General features: G+C 45.4%; 1 protein-coding gene across 1 annotated transcript; it reads right to left on the bottom strand.

Annotated features, from left to right (window-relative positions):
* Positions 1–1,500: 1,500 nt before the first annotated feature.
* Positions 1,501–8,479, bottom strand: CLDN16 (claudin 16; the record flags this gene model as incomplete). The annotated part of the gene is made up of 5 exons (XM_080349743.1): positions 1,501–1,640; positions 1,963–2,154; positions 3,154–3,318; positions 3,580–3,682; positions 8,366–8,479. The coding sequence occupies 5 exons, from the start codon at positions 8,477–8,479 to the stop codon at positions 1,501–1,503; spliced, it is 714 nt and encodes a 237-aa protein (XP_080205869.1).
* Positions 8,480–19,425: the final 10,946 nt, after the last annotated feature.

The raw sequence follows: 19,425 nt of genomic DNA, 5'->3' as shown, positions 1-19,425 counted from the left end.
ATTAGGAGCCATGGCAGGATTTGGGTTATGTTTTAGCACTGCTGATCAGTTCTGTGCTGGAGAACAAGATGCTGCTTCCAGGATAATCCGTTAGAGGACTTAGGCCCTCGTCTTCCATCATAGCGGCTATCAGAAGTGCTCTTTGGGACACAACCCACTCCATTCACAGTCATCCCACCTCCCTCTTGCCCTCGTAACAGAAGGCTTCACTTCATGTTGCCTGGAAGGAGAAAGAGAGTTTCTCCATCCAGTCTCCTCACCAAGCAGTCAGTGGAGGAAGCCAATCTCTGGTGTGCCTCAGTACCCACAGCTGTGCACAGCCTCCCAAGACTCCACTGTTGTTTCTCCACTGTCCCTGAGCAAGTATATCTCTGTGCTGAGGGCCTTTTCTCAGCTCCTGATGCCCGTAATGTGGTGCTCATGGTAGAAAGGACTGGATTTGGGCAGCTCCTACCAATCCTCAGAAAACTGTGTGTCAGCTTCTCTTCCCATTAAGAGCATGGAAGAGCTTTTGCATCCATCCTAAGGGAATATGTTAAACCACACTGGTTGTTTTTTTCACCCACTCTAGACATGGCTGATGTTTTAGCCTCATCCAGCCTATGGCAGCCTGGATTACAGCAGGGGACAGCAGTCCTGAACTGGATTTAAATATCTTTTGGTAGAAAGGGGACAATAGATTTTACTATAATTTTTCCTAGTTTCTAGTTGACATAGACATGTTGTCATGCCAAAGATCAGACCTTGGATCTTCACTCACTTTGTCCAGGCAAAATTTTTACTAAGCAGAAAAAAGCTGGCAATTTCCAGCCATCAGTGAGTCTAGGATATCTGTAATGTACATTTTACCACTTACTGAGAAGACTGCATTTTGCAGGGAAGAATGCATCTGAATTTGCAGTGTTTTCTCAGTGCAGAGGCTGGTGGGCCAAAGAGAGGGCCAGGCATTTAACACAGCTCTTTATCTTCTGCTGAATTCTCCAGCAGCCTGTAAGAGGAGCAGGCTCCCATGCTGAGTGCGCAGGGTCCAGGTGTTGGCCTGATGATCAGTCCCTCTCTCTGCCTGTATTTTCTGCTTCATACATTCTGTCAACACATTGCCAGACACAGAACAAATCCATCTTACAGTTTGCAAATCTTGATGCAGAACACTGAGGTCTGGTCCAGGAGCGGCTGATTTATCTCACTCATACTGATAGTGTTGAACCAAATGCTGAAAGAGTTCATGTTGGTTATTTCAGTCCGTGCTTACACAAGCAGCCTCAGTGCTCAAGACAGCAGGAATCCCTAAAGCAAGATCTCAGAGATTACTTTCATGAAGGAAGTTTTTCTTCTTTTTTTTTCTTTTTTTTTTTAAAAAAAACCTCTAGTAGTACAAACGTAGCATAATGTACATCCTTGAAATGTAACTTTGCATCTGTACTACAACCACGGGATGTTGGGTCTCTGCAATCCACTACAAATAGAAGCAGAATTATTTCTGGAGCACTCACTTCCTTCTCACACTCTTGTGTCCACTGCATACATTTTGGCAGTAGCTGTTTGAGAAGATGGCAAAAGTACATTTGTTACGATTGTCTCAGCTGAGGAATAGCCTTTCCTCAAGGAGTAGGCAGAGTGGAATCTTCCAGAGCTGGTCTCTGTGAGACACAGGGAGAGAAACAGGATCTACTAATGAGTGCTTGGTGATTTACAGCTGCATAGCCTTGAAATGCAAAGAAAGCAGCACTCCAAGGTATGACATAACACATTTTATGTCACACTTATACCTCAGCTCCCACCTGAAGACCTTGATGTGCTTTTTGGAGCTGCTGAAATAACACTAAAGATATTGCTACTGCGGATGTGCAACCATCCTGAAGGATGTCCCTGAAGGACTTGCCCCACCCTGTGTGCCCGAAGCACACCCCAAGCAATGGCTCTGTCTCTGAACTGTGTTTCAACCCTACCACAGTTCCTCACCTCTGAAGAGACGCATGCAGCAGGTGAGCAGGGCCCCAGATAAGAAACAGCCAAGTGACCCCGCCATGCCGAGCCAGCAAGACCAGCCAAACTTGTACTGGATGCCCAGGAACACGTTGTGGAAGACCAGAGAGGAGCGCTCCATATAGACGTCAATGGCGTACCACATGGAGCCGGTAATGCCCGGGAGACCTGCAGGGCAGGAGGAAGGTTCCACAGAGTTCCCAGATGGGTCACGAGGAGATCACAAACATAAAATCTGGAGTTATAAACTGCTGGTTTGCCCCTGTTCATTCTCAGCCCAGTCACTTTGGTGGGTCCACCCTGGCTCTCACTAATACGAGCACTGTTGGGCAGAGGCTGTGCCCCATGGCTTGGCACTTGGATTTCTGCATTAAAAGGCAGAAAGCTCTGCGCTTCTCAGCTCATTTATCAATTTATTGCAAAGTTACTTCAATAATTTAATTTGACTTTCAGAACTTTGACAGCGTTTTTCAGATAAACTTTGGGTGGCGAATGGAGGATATTTAAAAGAACCTCTCAAATTCTGTTACATGTGCTCTCAGTAGCCGGGGTGTTAAATTTGCTTGTGCTGAAGCAGAGGTAGATGCTCGATATTGGCATAAAGTCAAATGAAATTACTCAGTACCTAGTTAGCAGTCTATTTATTCTTGTATGTAAAATTCTCCCGGTGGCTGTAACAGCAAAGCACCTCGATCAGCTGGTTATTTATCACCTAGGAGGTACATTTGTGTTATTACCCTTTTATTAGAGATCAGCTGCAGAGATTTCAGGCTAAGTGACTTGCCTAAGGTCACATAATCTGTGGCAGAGCTAGGAATCAAACTGGAATGCCAGGACTTTCTAGTCCTTCAGCAATTAGGTCTCATTGCCTTATCAATAACACTGACTTCTTCACAGTAAAATAGCAGTAAATTGAAGTCAGTCAACTCAGAGTAAAGTCACCTGGTCAATACATGAAATGAAAACAGATAAACTCAACTATGTGCTGTTAGGGAAAGGCAGTAAATAGAGAAAGCCATATTGCACAAATAAACCAAGTAAAGATCCTTCCCCCATGTTTACCCTCTGGAAAATCCAATTCCTCTCCCCAAAATAAGAGAAAGTTTTAAAGCTTTCCCTCATTTGCTGAAGGGTGTCCTGCAGGGTGGGGACACAGCAGAGAAATACCTGCAATGAGCAACATAACTCCAGACACCAGGCAGATGCGCAGCTTGATGAGCGGCTCATCAGGAAGGAATTTCACACAGTCCAGCCCCAGGATGAGGAAGAGAAATCCAAATCCTGCCAGGATATCTGCTGTGATCATCATGGCTCGGGTCAGCACCAGCTTCACTGCAGGACAAAAGCAGATCGCTCTAGTGCACAAGGAATGGAAATGTGGGTGGGTAATGGGGTCAGATCCCATGGGAACATTTTATTTCTGGGATGAAGCTCTCTCCAGCTTCCCCTGGGAGTAATACCTCACTGAGAAAAGAAACATGGCTCTAACATGTATGTGCACCAAATTCTCTGTCATGGGGTAGGAATTACGCTTTTCTTGTCTATGCTCAGGTGTCCCCACCACTTGGAGAAACATCCTTGATTGTTACATACCAGGGTGCTCGGCGTAGATGGAGTCGTACTCATCACAAGTTTGGATCCCATCAAAAACGTTTGTGACACATTCCCACCACAGTCCACGGCATTTTGTACTCACCTGTGGGTTGAGAAGAGAAAAAAAGACTGAAAGTTAATATTTCCATCAACATAGTGGATGGTCAACTAGACCCTTCAACAGAAATCCTGATCCAGTTATGTCTATGGAAAACTGGAGCTTATTAGCTTGGAGAAGAAAAAAAGCAGCCAGATGGAGAAAAAGGACAATGTTTCCTGTGTCCCTTCTAACAGTTTTGAAATAGAGCCAAAGAAATTCAGACTAGACATTAGGAAAAATCCCTTCTTACTGGTAAGCATAAAAATTCTGGAGGAAATTTCTGGGAGGACCTGAGGTGTGGCTAAGGGAAAGATCAAAGAGCAGGTTTGATCACTCCTTGCCAAATGCTTGTCTAGGCTGAGCTGGGCAGGGCCATGGACCAGATGACCTGAAACTTTGATGTCCATGCTCCCTTTACGCCATCTGAGAAGGAGCAGCTCAGAGCGGAGCGTGACTGATGGGGCAGGCATTACATAGGAGCCAGGCACCCGCATAGGAGGTGTCCGTGGTGTGGTAGAGGAGTCCTTTGCTGCGGAGCAGAGATGTGAATGTGAGCCCCTCTCCAGACGCGTGTGGGAGCTGCCCCCAAATTACTCAGCTGTAAACACTGGCTGGAAAATGAGAGGCAGCTGGTGCTGATCCTGGCCCTGGGGCTCCCGGTGTCCTCCCAGCTATGGGACCACGCGTGCCTGAGCCACAGTCATCGCTGAGACATCCAGGCTCGGACAGACCTTGCAGTAGCATCACGGCTAATTGCCTTCCTTGTCCTAAAGGTGTAGATACCATTCCCAGCCCAGCCATCCATAAATCACTTTAATATGGGAGGTATTTTCATTACTGATGCAAATATGGCAACAAGCACCTCTAAAACATTCCTGGAATTGCTCATACAAGGAGTGGAGTTAATGTCAGTGCAGCTTTGGACTCCAGCCGGCCCCACTGCTGCCAGCAACACCCGCTGCAGCTAATGGAAGGAGAAACTCTAATGGGGAATGGGTTTCACACAGGGGAAGGGGACCGAGCTTGCTTGAATGACACAACAAATTGATTTTTCTTGCACTGTGTAAATCACAAAGCAGATAATAACATATCTCAGCCTCTTAATAAAGTCTCATTCAGGATGTATTGAAGTCGGTAGCCAACCGCAATATTGCCTCCACAATACAATGTCTAAGGCAAACTGTACGGCTTCTCTGTGATACTGTACTGTGGATTAACAGTGAGTAAAATTGACTTGCTACTTTAGACTGGCAAAACCTATATTATTTATGTTTAAATGAAAACAATCTTCTGTTTTGTGAAAATGAAAACTACTTATAATTTGTCAGAATTTTGTGGCAGGTTTAATGAAAAATATCACCAAAAAATTAGAAGCAATGCTGGAAAAACCTGATTTCACTGTTTCTGTGTTTTTCAAGAGAACAATGTCAAGTGAAACAAATTACCATGTTTATATTGGACAAAAGTTTTTACCATGGCCCTCTTAATCCAGCTGCGACTCCTGTCTTAACTCACCACTGTTTAGGCTGTGCTTAAAATCAGCATGTTTTTATTCGATTACATTTTATTCTTCTTGTATTTATATCATTTCATGCTCCTCTCAAGCCACTGTAGGCTTATTCATACTACCCTGTATTCAGCTAACACTCTCAGTTAATTTCTCATTTGCTCTCATTAGTATTGTTTTTCAATCAGCATTTTCATCTAAATTACTTATAAAGAGACTAACAGGATTCCAGGCTTTGTTAGCCTACAAGCAAAACAGAGGTCTTAAGGTGCCACAGTTGTGATCATAGTCTAGCTCATGAAACAACTCCCTTCCCAGACTAGAATAAAACTTAATAAATGTTTTGTGTTTCTTGGGATGTTTCAATTGTCACCTACTCGTGCTAGCACTGAACACAGGCAGGAGCTGGGATCAACCCATCTCTGTGCAGCATGTGCTCATTCAGGAATAAATTTATCACTGCCTGGTGCTGAAAGGGTGGGAATAGATGTCGGAGGGGGAACCTGTGGCTGGCCTGAGCCACTGCTGAGTGATTCTGTTATCTGCCTCTTAACCTTCATGGCCATCCCTTGCTGCCCACTGCTCTGTGCACTGTTTGTCCTTCTGGTTGTTAATCTGCTCCCAAACTACACTTGGACATCTGCCCTTGTGCAGACAGCACAGACCCCCAGGCACACAGGAACTCTCTGCTGTAAACAGGAGTGGGGTCAGGGCTGAGGCATCTTGTGGACATGGAAGGTGCATGGATTTCTCCATCCCATGGCAGGACCCATGCACCATGTTGGTAGCACTAACGCCCTATCATCTCTTTCCCCCTATAGCAAGTCTGCTCCAGCTTCCCTGGGCCCAAGGACTCCTCCCAGGAGCTAAAGAGCCACGAGCAAACTCCTCATCTCTCATTTTTGTTACGAAACACGTTGCGACGACCTGCTTTCCCTAACACAAGTATGCATGTAAAACGCAAACTGTGTAATGACTGTAATATACATAATTATATCCTATGCATAATGTATAATTAATATTTAAATAATTCTAATACAAAAAATGACAGAACAAGCATACACATCCTCTTCTGTGGAAAGCACAGAAGACAAACATGTGAGAGATGTTAGTCACAGTGTTTTATTGCACTGTATAAAGGTGACAACACAAAATGATTACAAGCCCAGCACAAGAGTAAAACAGGCAGCGTTTAACAGTAGTGGTAATTTTTTAATCTGCCTGCAACAGGAAGGGACTGTGTACACAATACAGTCCTTGATGAGAAGCAGATTATGGGCTTTTTTCCAGCACAAACTACCGCAAAAATTGACCCAAGCTTATCTTGATGCTCACACAGAGTGCACCAGCTTAGATCACTTTCTGTGTTGCTGTAACCTTGCTGTTTCTGAATGCTGGCTGGGACCCTGCAGCCCCTCCGGAGGCGGCTGCTCCCGACACTCCCTGACCTCTTTCTCCTGGGCTGCTCCTTTGCATCAAGACCACAGTGACCGCTTCATCCTCCCCAGCTGCTGGGGGCCAGGGTCAAAGCTGGGTGGTTTCTATGCTGAAGGATTGGAGTTCCTTTCTCCTGAAGTCAAAGTTGCCTGAACTACCCTTTTTCCAGCTGAAAACAGAAGTCATTGTGGACTCCACACTTTTCTGGCCATGGATAGTTCACCTGCATTCCCCTATTTAGAGAGGCAGTGAGTCATTAGGACCATTAAAGAGATCAGTCCGTCAGGTATTAAGGCTGGGGGCATTTTTCTCCATTATTTAGTATTCACACTCAGACCAGGAATGTAAGAGTAGTGGTGACTAATAACCAGCCTGGGTGTTAATGGAGCATTCTGTGACAGCCCAGCACAGGTGCCTTTCTGCCAAGAAGACAAGGTTACATGGCCTCAGGGTAAAGAACTGGATCTCTCCTGGACTCACTTTGCTCAGGATTTGGGTTCCTCTCTTCTGTTTTTCTTGGAAACGATGCCACAATCTGGGATCCATTTGGCTTTTCTTAGTATATTTATATCTTCAGCTGACTACAGACAATTCACATCCTCCTGAAATGAATCTGAAATACCTCCTACATTAATCTGATAAACGAAGAGTGGCATCCCAGCCAGCAGCAGTGGGTGCATACTCTTTTCCCTGCCAAGAGGCTCACGGAACAGACACACTGACCATCAGCAACCTGACCACATTGGATCTATGACCATCTTGGCATCTCCAACCAACTTCCAGTGTGGGACTTGCAATCAGATTGTCAGGATTTATTTTGGCATAGGGAAAAAAGGTATTTTTCTGGTAATCAGTTTAATCTTTCTTTTCTCATATAATTAATCACTTGATGTGATGCCGCTAAATGTTGCATTGCCATCACTGAGTACAGAAGAGCTCTTCAGGTTTCCTATGCTGGATAGCAGACAAAGTTTTCTGATGATATATTCAGACAAACTCTGTCTTACAAGCTGTTTCACCTTCACTGCATAAAGTATCCAGTTTGCCAGGAAACAGATTCCTACACTATGGACCTGCAGCCCTTAAATGGACTTATTGCTCTGGGGAAAAAAAAAAAATACAAACTTGCAGGAGAAATAGCGATGGTTTGGGGTTTGGCATCTCTGGGGCACACCCTGCATGTAAGGGGCATTTGTCTCCCTTGTTTCCAATTTACTTTTGCCAATACCTTTCTCTAACATGAGGGTGCTATTGTCTGCACAAGTTCAAGAACATATTTTTGAGTGTTGGATCTGAGGCCAGTCCCCATGCTCCCCATAACTTTCTGCTAGCCCTATAGTTCAATGGCTGTTAAGAAAAATACTTGAAAGGCACAAGTGTACACATGGGACTTTTCCATCAAGAAGTCTGATCTACAGAATTAGAAACACGTGCAAAATATTTGCGAAAGATGGAGATGCAGGATAACAGTACTCAAGTTTGTGCATATTTAAATCTAGAGCCTGTAGACCTTTCTTGAACTTACTAAATGAGAGCAAAGTCTGGATAATAGTCTGGCAGAGAATCGCACAAAATACTACTTTTTCCCTTCACTTGCCAGAGGAATTAATTTCATTTTCATCCACTTTTGTCCAGCACAACACGGAAAAAGTCCATGAGAGTGGAGCAATGATATCGGGAACCAAAACTCTCTCTAGCACACATTCGTTTTGGTGATCAGGCTCTCCTCACCCCAGCCTTACCTCCAGGGAATCATCAGCGTTCACCATCCAGCAGTCTGTCCAGGTAGATACTATCAAAAACCCAGTAGAGAGAAAAGCGAAAAAGCAGCCCACATACTGGAGGAAAAACCTCATGCCAGCAGGTGCTCAGCACATCCAGGGGGGTGAGAAAAACAGTGCCCAGCCCTTGTTCTTAAAGCTGAGTTGGAGGCAGAGCCTCAGTGTCTCAGGTCACCACCACCCTCTTCCCGTGGCCATGAACAGTGGAACCTTCTCACTTCTGCAGATGCCACCCGTTAATGATGGTCATAGGGGCAGCGCTCACCTGTGATGGGGACGGGGGGAGGGTGAGCGCCCACGGGAGCTGCTGCAGCCAATCCGCCCGACACAGTTAAAGTTCTTGTCATGCCTGGCTGAAGAGAAATGGGGCTGTGCAGAAGTGGTGTGCAGGTAAGTCCTGGACTTGCAAGGAAATCAGATATCATTGCAGGTTTTGGCAAAGTAGGAATTTAAAAAATAGAATCAAAACTTGTTCTTTGGGGCTAAAGTTTTGAGCATTGCTAAGGGACGCACAGAAGAGATCTCATGCACACAAAAGTTTATTCCTTTACATTGGTTCATGCTTTAGCAGTGAGCTAAACTGTCTTGGTGTAGATCCCAAGTTCTTTGGTTACCCCGTTGGTCTTTGGTCTGATTCAATGTAGGAGAGTCACTAGAAAGTGAAAGGCAGCAGTCCTAGGACTGCAGAGCCAACACCAACAACCATCCCAGCTCAGATATGGAACTCTGTATTCTGCATTTAAGCCAAGCCTAGATAGTTGTCATGCCCTGGACTTCAATGTGTTCATGGCCTGAGTCCAGCTCTCACGTGGGAATCTTGAACTTTTCAAGCCACTGCCAGTTTGGGGGATTTTGTTTGGTTGAATTTTGCCTGTTCACTGACCACCATTGTAACATCCCTGTTTTCCTGCAGGACTCCTGGGGTGAGCAGGGGTCACACAGGCTGCTGGGGACTCAGCACTTCCTCTCACACAGCACTGAGAAACCCAGCAGAGCTCCAGAGCACCTTCCAGGAAAATCAAGGAGGAGCGGGACTAGAAATTCCTCCCATCCCAAAAGTACAAATGCGCAGAAAGCATCACATTCTCGATGATCTTTATTTTTGAAAAGAGAAGCCATAAAAGACTGGAGACCTGCCTTTAGTTGGCAAGTCTTCAACACAGGGCTGAGGAGCAGATTCTTTGCTTTCAGCTCTGCTTGCAAACGGCTTTCCCGAACTGATGGTGCCTGTCATCTCAGCTGCCACCTCCAGATGGAGCCAGTCGGTATTTTTACAGAACTGCTCAACGCTGGCTTTGGCTTCTCCGAGATTTCCTTCCAAGTGCAACGGCAATAACGAGTTTATTGCTCTTACAATATATAACCCGCATAACTCCTACCATAACCTCATGAGGCAGTTTTACTGTCAGAGTTAACAATCTTCTGCCCTGGTCCCTCTGATCCCCTGATCACTCTGTTCCTCGGTGGTCACACTGCAGAAAGTGTCCTCAGCACACGCTTTGGGACACACTGGGTAGAGAACAAAAGTCCCAGGACAAAAAGGCAGGGTCTGCAGGGCTCTATGCTGCTTTAGCTTTTCTTCTGTCTGTTTTCTAATTTCACCCTTAGAAGCTGACAAGTGAGGAACTTTCCTACTTCTTTCTCTGCCAGATTCATGTCTTGATATGGTTATGCAGGTATGATGCTTTCTGATGAGTTTTCTGGCATGCAAGTGTCTATATAAAACAAAAACCCCAATGATTCTCACTCCATGGCATTCTTTGAAAAGCGTAGAGTTGTGTTTCCAACAGTTCTGACCCATAGGGACAGGGCATCAGCCACGCAGGTCTCACAAAGTGTAATGACTTTCATTAGCCACATATAGATTGCATTGATATGAGACAGGTACCGATAATATCCATCATCTTCCTATGCTTGTCTTGCACTATGTTAATTAACCTGTGGCTGCACCAGTTTTCAAAGCAAGGTACCTTGGCTAGTTGTTGTTAGTAGTAACTCAGAAAAAGTGGTGTGGTGAGCTTAGAAAAAGCCTGGAAAATCTGAGAGCGTCTTGCACAAACAGAATTAAGTCATTAGAGACAGCAAGAGCAGAGTTTTAAAATAGCAGAAAATTAGCCAGGAAATGTATTATAGCCATATGGATCTCCCTGTCTTCTCATTCTGCCCTGCACCCAAATACAAGCCTCTTTCAGAGACAATAAGCCCAGCTGGAGAGAAAGGGGCTATTTTTCCTCATTGGATGCATGGTAAATGTGTGCTCAATAGAAGCATGACCAAGGTGGAAAGTGAAGAGCTCCCAGAGTAACAACAGACCTATAGCAATAGCCAGGGTGGTGCTTCCAAGCTTTTCTGATGGGCATATCATACTCTCTTCTTCCAGCTTAGCACATCATATGTTCATGCATGTCAGCCCAAGGAGAAAACTCCACTAACGGATGATGGCAGCACATCCTGGTCCCAGTACTGCCTGCACTTTGCTCCATCTCTCCATAGTTGTCACTGCTGTCCTGGAACAATCTTGTTTATTTTAGCGTGCCCAGCAGTTGATGTTGCTGTCCCAGCTCCATCCACGTCCCTGTGTTCACCCTCCCTGCAGGGCAGGGCAGGTGAGTGATCCTTCCTAGAGCAGGATGCCGGCACTTCCCTGGCCGTGAGTCACTGGGAGATGGGAAGTGGCTTCACACCAGCCATTTCCATCTAACTCAGGGCTCAGGAGTATCCTGGCCTCGACAGGAAAGCAGGTCAGGATCCTCCAGTTTTCCTTGGTGTAAGACTGCTCCAGAGCATGCAACACGATGAAGATGTTACATGATTTTCACCTGACAGAGAGGCCAATCCAATATGTGATCCTTGTTTTGGTCCATGTGTCCAAACAGTTCCATGGAAACTGCAGGAGTTATTAGAAAGAATCCAATATTCTTATTCAGTGGAAAGTGGTGAGGTACATATTTAATACTTTTCACTTAAAAGAAGTCAGCATCTTTGTGAAGCGAAGTCTGTAGCCATTTCTCATCATACTCTGCTTTCCCGGCTTAGCACCACAGATGTCCACTCAGCTTCAAAAAACAGTTCTCCCAAAATAATCTGCCAATGTGTTCTTGTATAGCCTAAAACCTGGCTGATGTGACTTAGCGTAGCTTTCAAATGGATCTGTAAGCCATACTACATATGCTAACTGCATCTTATTCTCTTGGCTAACTTAACACTTCCAGTACTTTGACACTAACAAAAGCATTAGGGTATCCTAATACTTAATCGTCAGAGCTCAGCCATGTAGGGCTCTTAAACTGTATGAGATCAATGCAGCATAAGTTCACTAACGTTCGCCTTATCACCTTGACTACATACACTCCCAGCTAGGAGACGAATGTACTACAGATCGATTGCTTTTATTACTTATTAACACAAGGTGCTCTGTGTTCTACATTAAAGGCAAGCCATTTTATTGCAGAGAGTGATAGAAACTCATAGCTGGTTTTCATATGTCTACAAAACCATTCTTGTAGCAACGCCCCCATGAAGTCACAGTCCATTGAGCAGGGAACAGTTGTGTCCTCCCTTTACTTCCACAGTGTCTAATATATGGTGTAACAGAGAGCCTTGAGCAAGAAGGAAGTGGTGATGCTGCGCATTAATGCATGACATATGGACACAACAGCAAGCAGGCAAGTAGTCAGTGAGGTGACCGTCATGTTCGGGGACAGGGGCTTGTCCAACAAGCAGGGCTCAAGAGCCAGATGTGATGGAGAGCTTCAGGAGAGATTTCTCTAAGAGTTCTTCTGCTGCCATGGGAGACTCCACAGGCTTGTCTGACCAACTTTTCCCACTCCTTCCTCCTGGCTGTACCCCCTCAATTTTCCTGCTTTATACACCACTGTCCATAGCCTCTGAGTGTCCTTATCTTCAGAGTAGTTTCAGCTGTAACGTACCCCTCCAGTTGTGCTCATATGGTCACAAAACCCTAGGAGTTAGCTTGGAAATCCCAAGGAGAACAGTAAGACTTCCTTCCACACAACTTGTGACTTTTCCAGCAGGCAATATACAGGATTAAAAGAAAACAGGAAAGCAAAGGCATTTGCTATTAGGGGTGAGCTTAAAGGATTGGTAAGTAAAAATTGTGTGCGTGTGTTTCTGTATGTTTATATGGATACTATACACACAAGTATGATGCTTGCATACACTCCTTTAAAACAGTTTTCACAATCACTCCAACATTATAGGTAATAAAATAAGCTTTTCTATACAGCTTTTTCAGGCTCTCAAAGTACCCTGCAACCTCTCTTTAGTACAATAAATTTTGTTTTATAACTGCCTATGAAATCCCACACCTGAGAAACACACGATCTCAATGATGTATTACTAACCCCATTTTAGAGCTGGGGAAATTGAGGCACTGACTAAATGTCTTAGATCGAGAGTAAGGAGTCACAGCCCCACTCCCCTCTAGCACGGGGGTAGCAAAGCAATCTCTGCGTGGGTGTGGTAAGATTCTTATCAGCGAAAACATGTGTGACCACTTGGGTTTCCTGAAAGCAGCCATGGAGAACACACAGTGCCGTGGCTGCATACCAGCTTCATGCAGGCGTGTACAGGCAGAGGAGCTGGGCAGTGGATTAGACACACCTTTTCTCGGCATGTCACTAGTCCCAGTGAATAGTCCTCGTCCCCAAGCACCCCGAGGGCTGTTGATGCCCTGCCACGTCCCGGCGGAGTCATCCTCATCCAAGCGTGCGTTTCCCAGCGTGAGCCTGGACTTTCCTGTGCCCTGATGCAAAGGTGATAAAAACGCGAGAGAAGCACAAGATCTGTGCCACTAACAACCATCGTGCTGGGAGGCAGGATGAATATTTAACTCTTTCCACAGTACCAGAGAAAAGCAAAGGAAGAAAGGTCTCATGGTGGAAGGGGTTTGCATTGTGTCCCTGCTCCAGTGGCTGCTTCTCAGAAACTCAGCTCACCTGAGCCCAAGCGTTGTACGTGCGCTTCACCCTGCAGCCTCTCCTGGCTGAAATCCAGCCCCTCTTGTGACTCACTTCACAAGAAACATCCGCTTCAGGCTTCTGTGCCCCTTGCTCCTTTTCACCAACCTTCTTGTAAGAGAGTGATGAAAGGACCCTCTAGGAGAATCATTAAGGGGGGACTGAGGTAACTACTGCATTAGAAATGCACGGTTTAGTAAAAGGATGTTTTATCTGATATGAAAAGGCAAAGAGGGCAAGACTTGAGGCTCAGAGAAAACAGTTGCTGCTGTGATTCACAACCCATGAGCACGGGACAGTTTTGGGACCTGCTTAGGCGTGTGTGGGTCAGGTGTGGGTACAGGATCTGCAAGGAGTTTCCCTGCAGAGCTCTGGGGCTGTGATCCTTAAAATCATTGTCTGCCTACCTGCCCATCACCACACACTCACTATCTCCTGTTTAGTACCCAGCATCCAGTGCATTAAACACTGCCCAGAGTGGATGCGTAGTGACCCTCAAGTCTGTTCCCCCAAAGGCACTGGACCTTCTGTGCACAGCCAGGCTCTGGCAAAGGGTAGAAGCCAACTTCAAACATCCCAAAGACTCCCACAAGGCCACCTCCTCGCTCCATCCACCTCCCAGCATGGATAGGGACAGAGCAGAGATGCATCTGTCCCTGCCATTGAGCAAATGAGTCTGAGCAGAGCCCCTCATGGCTCACATACACCCTGTCACCCTCTGCCTTCACCTTGCAGCCAAGCTGTGCTGTAGGTTGGAGGGCAAAATCATGGAGGAAGAGGAGGGAGGAAGGAGAAGGACAGCTCCCTGAGGAACAGGGAGACATGGACAGAGTTGCAGTCCCAGTCCTGGGACAGAAGACAACCATGGGGGACTCCAGCCTCCAGTGCTTATCTCACCCAAGGCAAAATATAGGGCGTGGTTTCAGAGGCTTCCTCTCCTCTTCTCTCTCCTGCCCTGTCCTTTCCCCCACATCAGAGTCTTTCTGTTCACTAGGAGAGGACAGCACAGCATGACTTTTCCCTTTTTCTCATATTGTATTCCTGTTCTGCCCTGGCAGCTGTGGTTCATGTAGGGCTTGGTTTCCCTTACTGTTCTTTACGGAGATGTGCTGTTCCTCATCTGAGATCTCCCAAAGGAGACCAACCCCTGCTTCTGGCTTAGGCTTTGTTTACGCTTTCTTTGTCGACAGCACAGGGTGTGGGCTCACCCAAGTGCTCCCGCATCACCCATCAGCAAAGCCTCTGTGTACATCAGGCTCAAAGAAGAGTTTTCATGAGCAGAGACATGGCTGTGAGAGAAACACCTCCAACCTCTGGCCTCCAGCCAGATAACTGCAGTTTAAACTCCCTGTAGTCATTGAAATATGACCTTGGGTTGCCAATGTGTTCTCCTAGTCCCAACGATAAGGGGTGTGTTAGCAAGTCCAGGGGAGAAGTTCCTTCCCTCCTCCTCTGCCTTGCACATGCATGCACAAGCTCTGCACTTAGGAAAGGGTTTTCAAGAGCTTCATTCTCATGTAGGCCCTAGAATAACTGGTCACATTTAAAGACTTCTTTAAATGTTTGACCCTGCTTCCCACTGGAAAATCCAGCCATGTGTGTCACAGCAGCAACTACAGAGTGCTTCAGAAATACTTGGCTCTGATTTCACTGTCTTAAAGGGGACTGATGCACATTGGCTATCAATACTTAGAAATCACATCCTACTGCTCCTCTGACTTTCTAGAGACAACTACTTGTTGAAAGATGGTTGTACGGCATCAGAATATCTGTGAGGAGGCTGAGAAATTGTTTACTGGTTCTGGCCTGTCATAAGATTTCCTGCAGCACAGTAATCTGTGTATCCTGAATTGTTCCAATATTCAAGTACATCCTAAATAGGTTAGGTCTTATGGATCCCCAGAGGAATTCCTAGTAATATATAAAAAGGACTAAGTTCAGCAACCCCCAAAAAGACCTGAAACTTAACCTCCTATCCTTTGCATTGCCCCTGAACAGTCTGATCTACATATCTTATAGCAGTTTATGGCAGAGCCTTTCTAGTAAGGATCCTAGGTCTCTTTATCTTCCCAGTACTGATTATCTGACAAGTCAGAAGGGCTGAGGAAATTGATGGAGGTTGTGGTCCAGGCACAAAAATGTGAGACATCACCATACCCTGGGACGGGAATCTCTGAGTAATCTCTGAAATGCTGAATACAGCTTGGGCTCTTCCTTGACATAAAGGTTGCCCTAAAACCACACTCATGGGTAATTGAGATTGATAGCTTAGATCCTCAATGAGTGAGCAACATAAATGGTGGTAACTCTGGCTTCTTGGAGGTAACTGTCTTCAGCATCGGCTTAACAGCAGTTTCTGTGGAGGACCTCAGTCATGAGGCATCTTCTCTTCTTCTTCCTTCTACCTGTTGGTTATATCATTGCAGTGCCCCCACCTTCCTTCATCTGATTTCAGGAAGAACAACCTGACATTCTCCCAAAGAGGAAAATTTTTCTGTGGTGATCCCGAAGGTCATTGGATTCTTACCAGTCTCAGGAAATTGATTCCAGAACTAGGCCATCCAGTTCACACATGAGCACAGACCTTACCCGTCACTGTGTCCTTTGCAGAGACTGGGTAAGACATCAGTAGAAATGTGATCTCTGCTATAACTGGTCAGTGGAGGATGGGGACCAAGACCTCGAAGGCATTAGGAACATCGTGAGAGCAAACAGGGTGGCTGGATGCCAAAGATTAGGGGTTCACAGAGCCTATTTCCCAAAGGATTTGAGATATGTTTTCCTAACTGCACTTTGGAAACTCTTCCGTGGATGGTAACAGGGATGAATTTTATCTCATCAGGACCTTGGTGTACATCCCTCATGACTCATGCACTGAGTACCACACACACACACATTGATCTGCCTTCCTGGCCCTCTCAGTCAATCCTGGGTCTCATTTATTGTCATTGCTTCTCTCCTGCCCTGGGACTCCAACAGCAGAAGCTGCTGTGCTCCACCTGGCCCTAGTGGTACATGATGGGGAAAGTGTCCACACTTTGTGATTGACCCTTCCAACAAGGCACACTCTCTACCTGTGACTTCACCATTGAGCTTCTTCCCTACATGCCCCACCACACCTGTCCCATGACACCACAACTCATTTCATACCTGTTGAGATAAACATTTGTTGATGATATGACATACAGCTACCTTCTATCAACAGCACGCAGAGGCAAGTGTAATAACTCCCTGCTTTTCCCATCATTACCTCTCTAGTACTGTGAAACCCATTGTTTCCATTAATTTGATTGTGTATGAATTCTGTTTTCTATCTGGCCTCTAGTACAGAATGTCCAGTGAAGGAACAATCCCAAAATAGAAAAATCAGAAACAAAATAAATCCTATCACATGGGTCAAAACTCTTGGCCCTCATGGGATGGGTTTTGTGCCATGAAATCTCTATCCGAGCTTCCAGTATCACTTTAGAAAACAACACATGAGCAGCCAAATGCAGGACAACCTTTATTTCTCAGCAGTTTGCTGTCTTGCATAGGCAAGCCCTGCAATCTGAGAGCTGTGGGTAATGACACACACGGTGCAGCTTTATACCTGCCAAAACCACTTGTTTACAGACGGAAATTTATTTCAGTGTTTTGGGGCATTCTGTGAGACAGTTTCAGGCCTTGTGGTCATTTGTGGGTTGCTGATTCAGGAGGAGAGGAAAAACAAAGGCAACAGGTGAAAACCGAGAAGCCACGGAGGAGACAGGATCCCTTCAAGAGGTCTCATCAGAGGATGGTTTGGAGGAGAAGCCAGGAGTTTGGCCATCCTCCAGCCTCATGCAACTTCACTGTGCTACATACAAGCACATTTTAACTACAGCCATATGAAATCCAACGTGTGAAGTGTAGAGTGAAACTACTCCCAAAACTGTAGCTTTATTACAACCAGTGAGGAAACATAGATGTTTGAATGACTACAAGAAAAGGGTTGATTATTAGCTTGGTTTATCTCCAATAGATTAGAAATTCCAGGTCAAGTCTGCTGACCAAACACAGAGAGGTTTGTGGTGTTTCTGACCCCCAACATCTGAAAATGAATGATTCATACAGCCCATTTTAAATCGAATTTTCACAATATATTCCCTGTGTGTAGTCAGTATCAAATAAGTCAAGTCAGTCCCTCTAAGTGATGCTGCCTCTATTAATCACAAATTCCGATTCCAAAGAGGAAATCTGAGCTTCCCTCCTGGAAATGGAAATTCCAGTTTGGGTATGCAGGGAAAAGCTCTGATTTTGGTGCTATTCACTATCCTGTTACCTTTTAGGCAATAAGAGGCATTTGGAGGCCGCCTTTTCCAACAACCTTTTTTAAAACTTTGTGGTGAATGGGAGTCTTGCAACAGTGAGCAGGTGATGAAGGGTTAAGCTTCCTGTGCGGCTGTTGTTCTCTGCAGCCCTGCAAACTGAGATCTTTGCCTGCTTCAGCTGTTACCATGGTCAAACACAACATCCACCCCTTACTGCAGACTGGGTTGCACATAATTCTGACTAATCCCAGGAAAGATTTGCAGCCATCTCAGATCCTCCTGACATCTAGGAAAGACATCTGGGAGCTGCCTGCACAGCAGTGCTTGGAGCTAAGGTTCAGCAAGGGTGTTTCTCATGGATGGATGAGGGAAGAGAGAGAAGAAAACGCGGCCTGCAGATAAACAACAAAATAATTCTTAGGTTTTTCTAGACAATGTAAGCCAGAGCTAAATGCATGGTCCCACTGGTCTTCCCTTTTTCCCAGAACCTTGGGGACATCAAATGAAGCAGCAAGCCATAGGGTTCAAAAGAAAACAGAGTAAACCTGCAAAACTCATTGCTGAAGGATGCTGCAGGTGCCAGAAGTTTCAAAAAACAAACTGCCTAATTTATAGAGGAAAAACCAAGTGAACAAAATAAAAGTTAAAAGTACAGGCACTGGTTCAGGATATATTCAGACATGGATCAGAGTGGGATGTAACACATTTTGGGGTAGTGTCACTATGGTCTTGTTTTATTCTCTGGCTCTGCAACTGCCTGCCACCAGTGGGCTCAGCTGGTGGTGTCTGGCCATCCTCATTTTCTGGTCCAGGTGTGGAGCTTGTGTTTTTGCCCTGAAACCAGAATCATGCAGCTGTGCACCTGTCAATACTTATTAAGGGTATGAGATGTTTCTCCCAATACATCAGTTTTAGGTCAAGGATTAATTCAGGGCAGGCTGGGGGCCAGCTTTAGGGAACGCCAGGACAGAAGATCACACACGACCTCATACACTCCGAATGCAAGCATTGCACAGTGAGACCTGTGAGAAACACCTGAGAGGTGAAGAAACCAGGCTGCTCACTTGCAAGTCCTGACAAGCATTAAAGCTTGTTTTTGCCAGAAAAGGAAACGTATCGTTTACTACCCACAGAGCACAAATCTCTGCTGAGTATGGAGCTGAGGCTGCTTGCTGACTAACAACATTCAAAGGAGTGATATGACCAAGGTGTTAAGCATTTGCTCAGTGCAGGAAGGACTGTTGCATATGAGGACAATCTCTATGCACAATTAGAGGAGTCTGTGTACCTGCAGACTAAAACAATCCCAGTTTGATTTCAGTAACTGTCTACAGACATGTCTCTTCTCATATGATCTTGCTTTTGTAAATGGCAAAAAATGAAGACTCACATATTTATTGAGTCACTAAGGACTGTCAGTACTGGAGTACCTTTAGCCTGGAGAATACAGAGGAGATTGCGACACCTTGGATAGACCCAGGTCTTTCAGCTGAGTTTAAGGATCTGAAGGAGTGGTATTTCCCCAAAAGTCACATAGAAAGAAAGGTGAAAATAGAGTGAAAACTCTTTGGGACTTCCAGTGAAAAAAGTATCTTGGGCAGAGGAGGAAAACCAGTGATTACTGAGTAGAAAAAGGATTTATTTTGCCCATTGAAGCAGTGCAGAAAATCATTTAAAGAAAAGAAAGAAGATACTTCACATCTCAACAACAGGAAGGAAGTCCAGAAGAGGAGATTTGATGCTCTCAGGG

This window comes from Nesoenas mayeri (genome assembly GCF_963082525.1).
Source record: "Nesoenas mayeri genome assembly, chromosome: 9".
Lineage (NCBI taxonomy): Eukaryota > Metazoa > Chordata > Aves > Columbiformes > Columbidae > Nesoenas > Nesoenas mayeri.
Note: the sequence above shows the minus strand (reverse complement) of the source record. Positions and strands in the feature narration are given on the sequence as shown.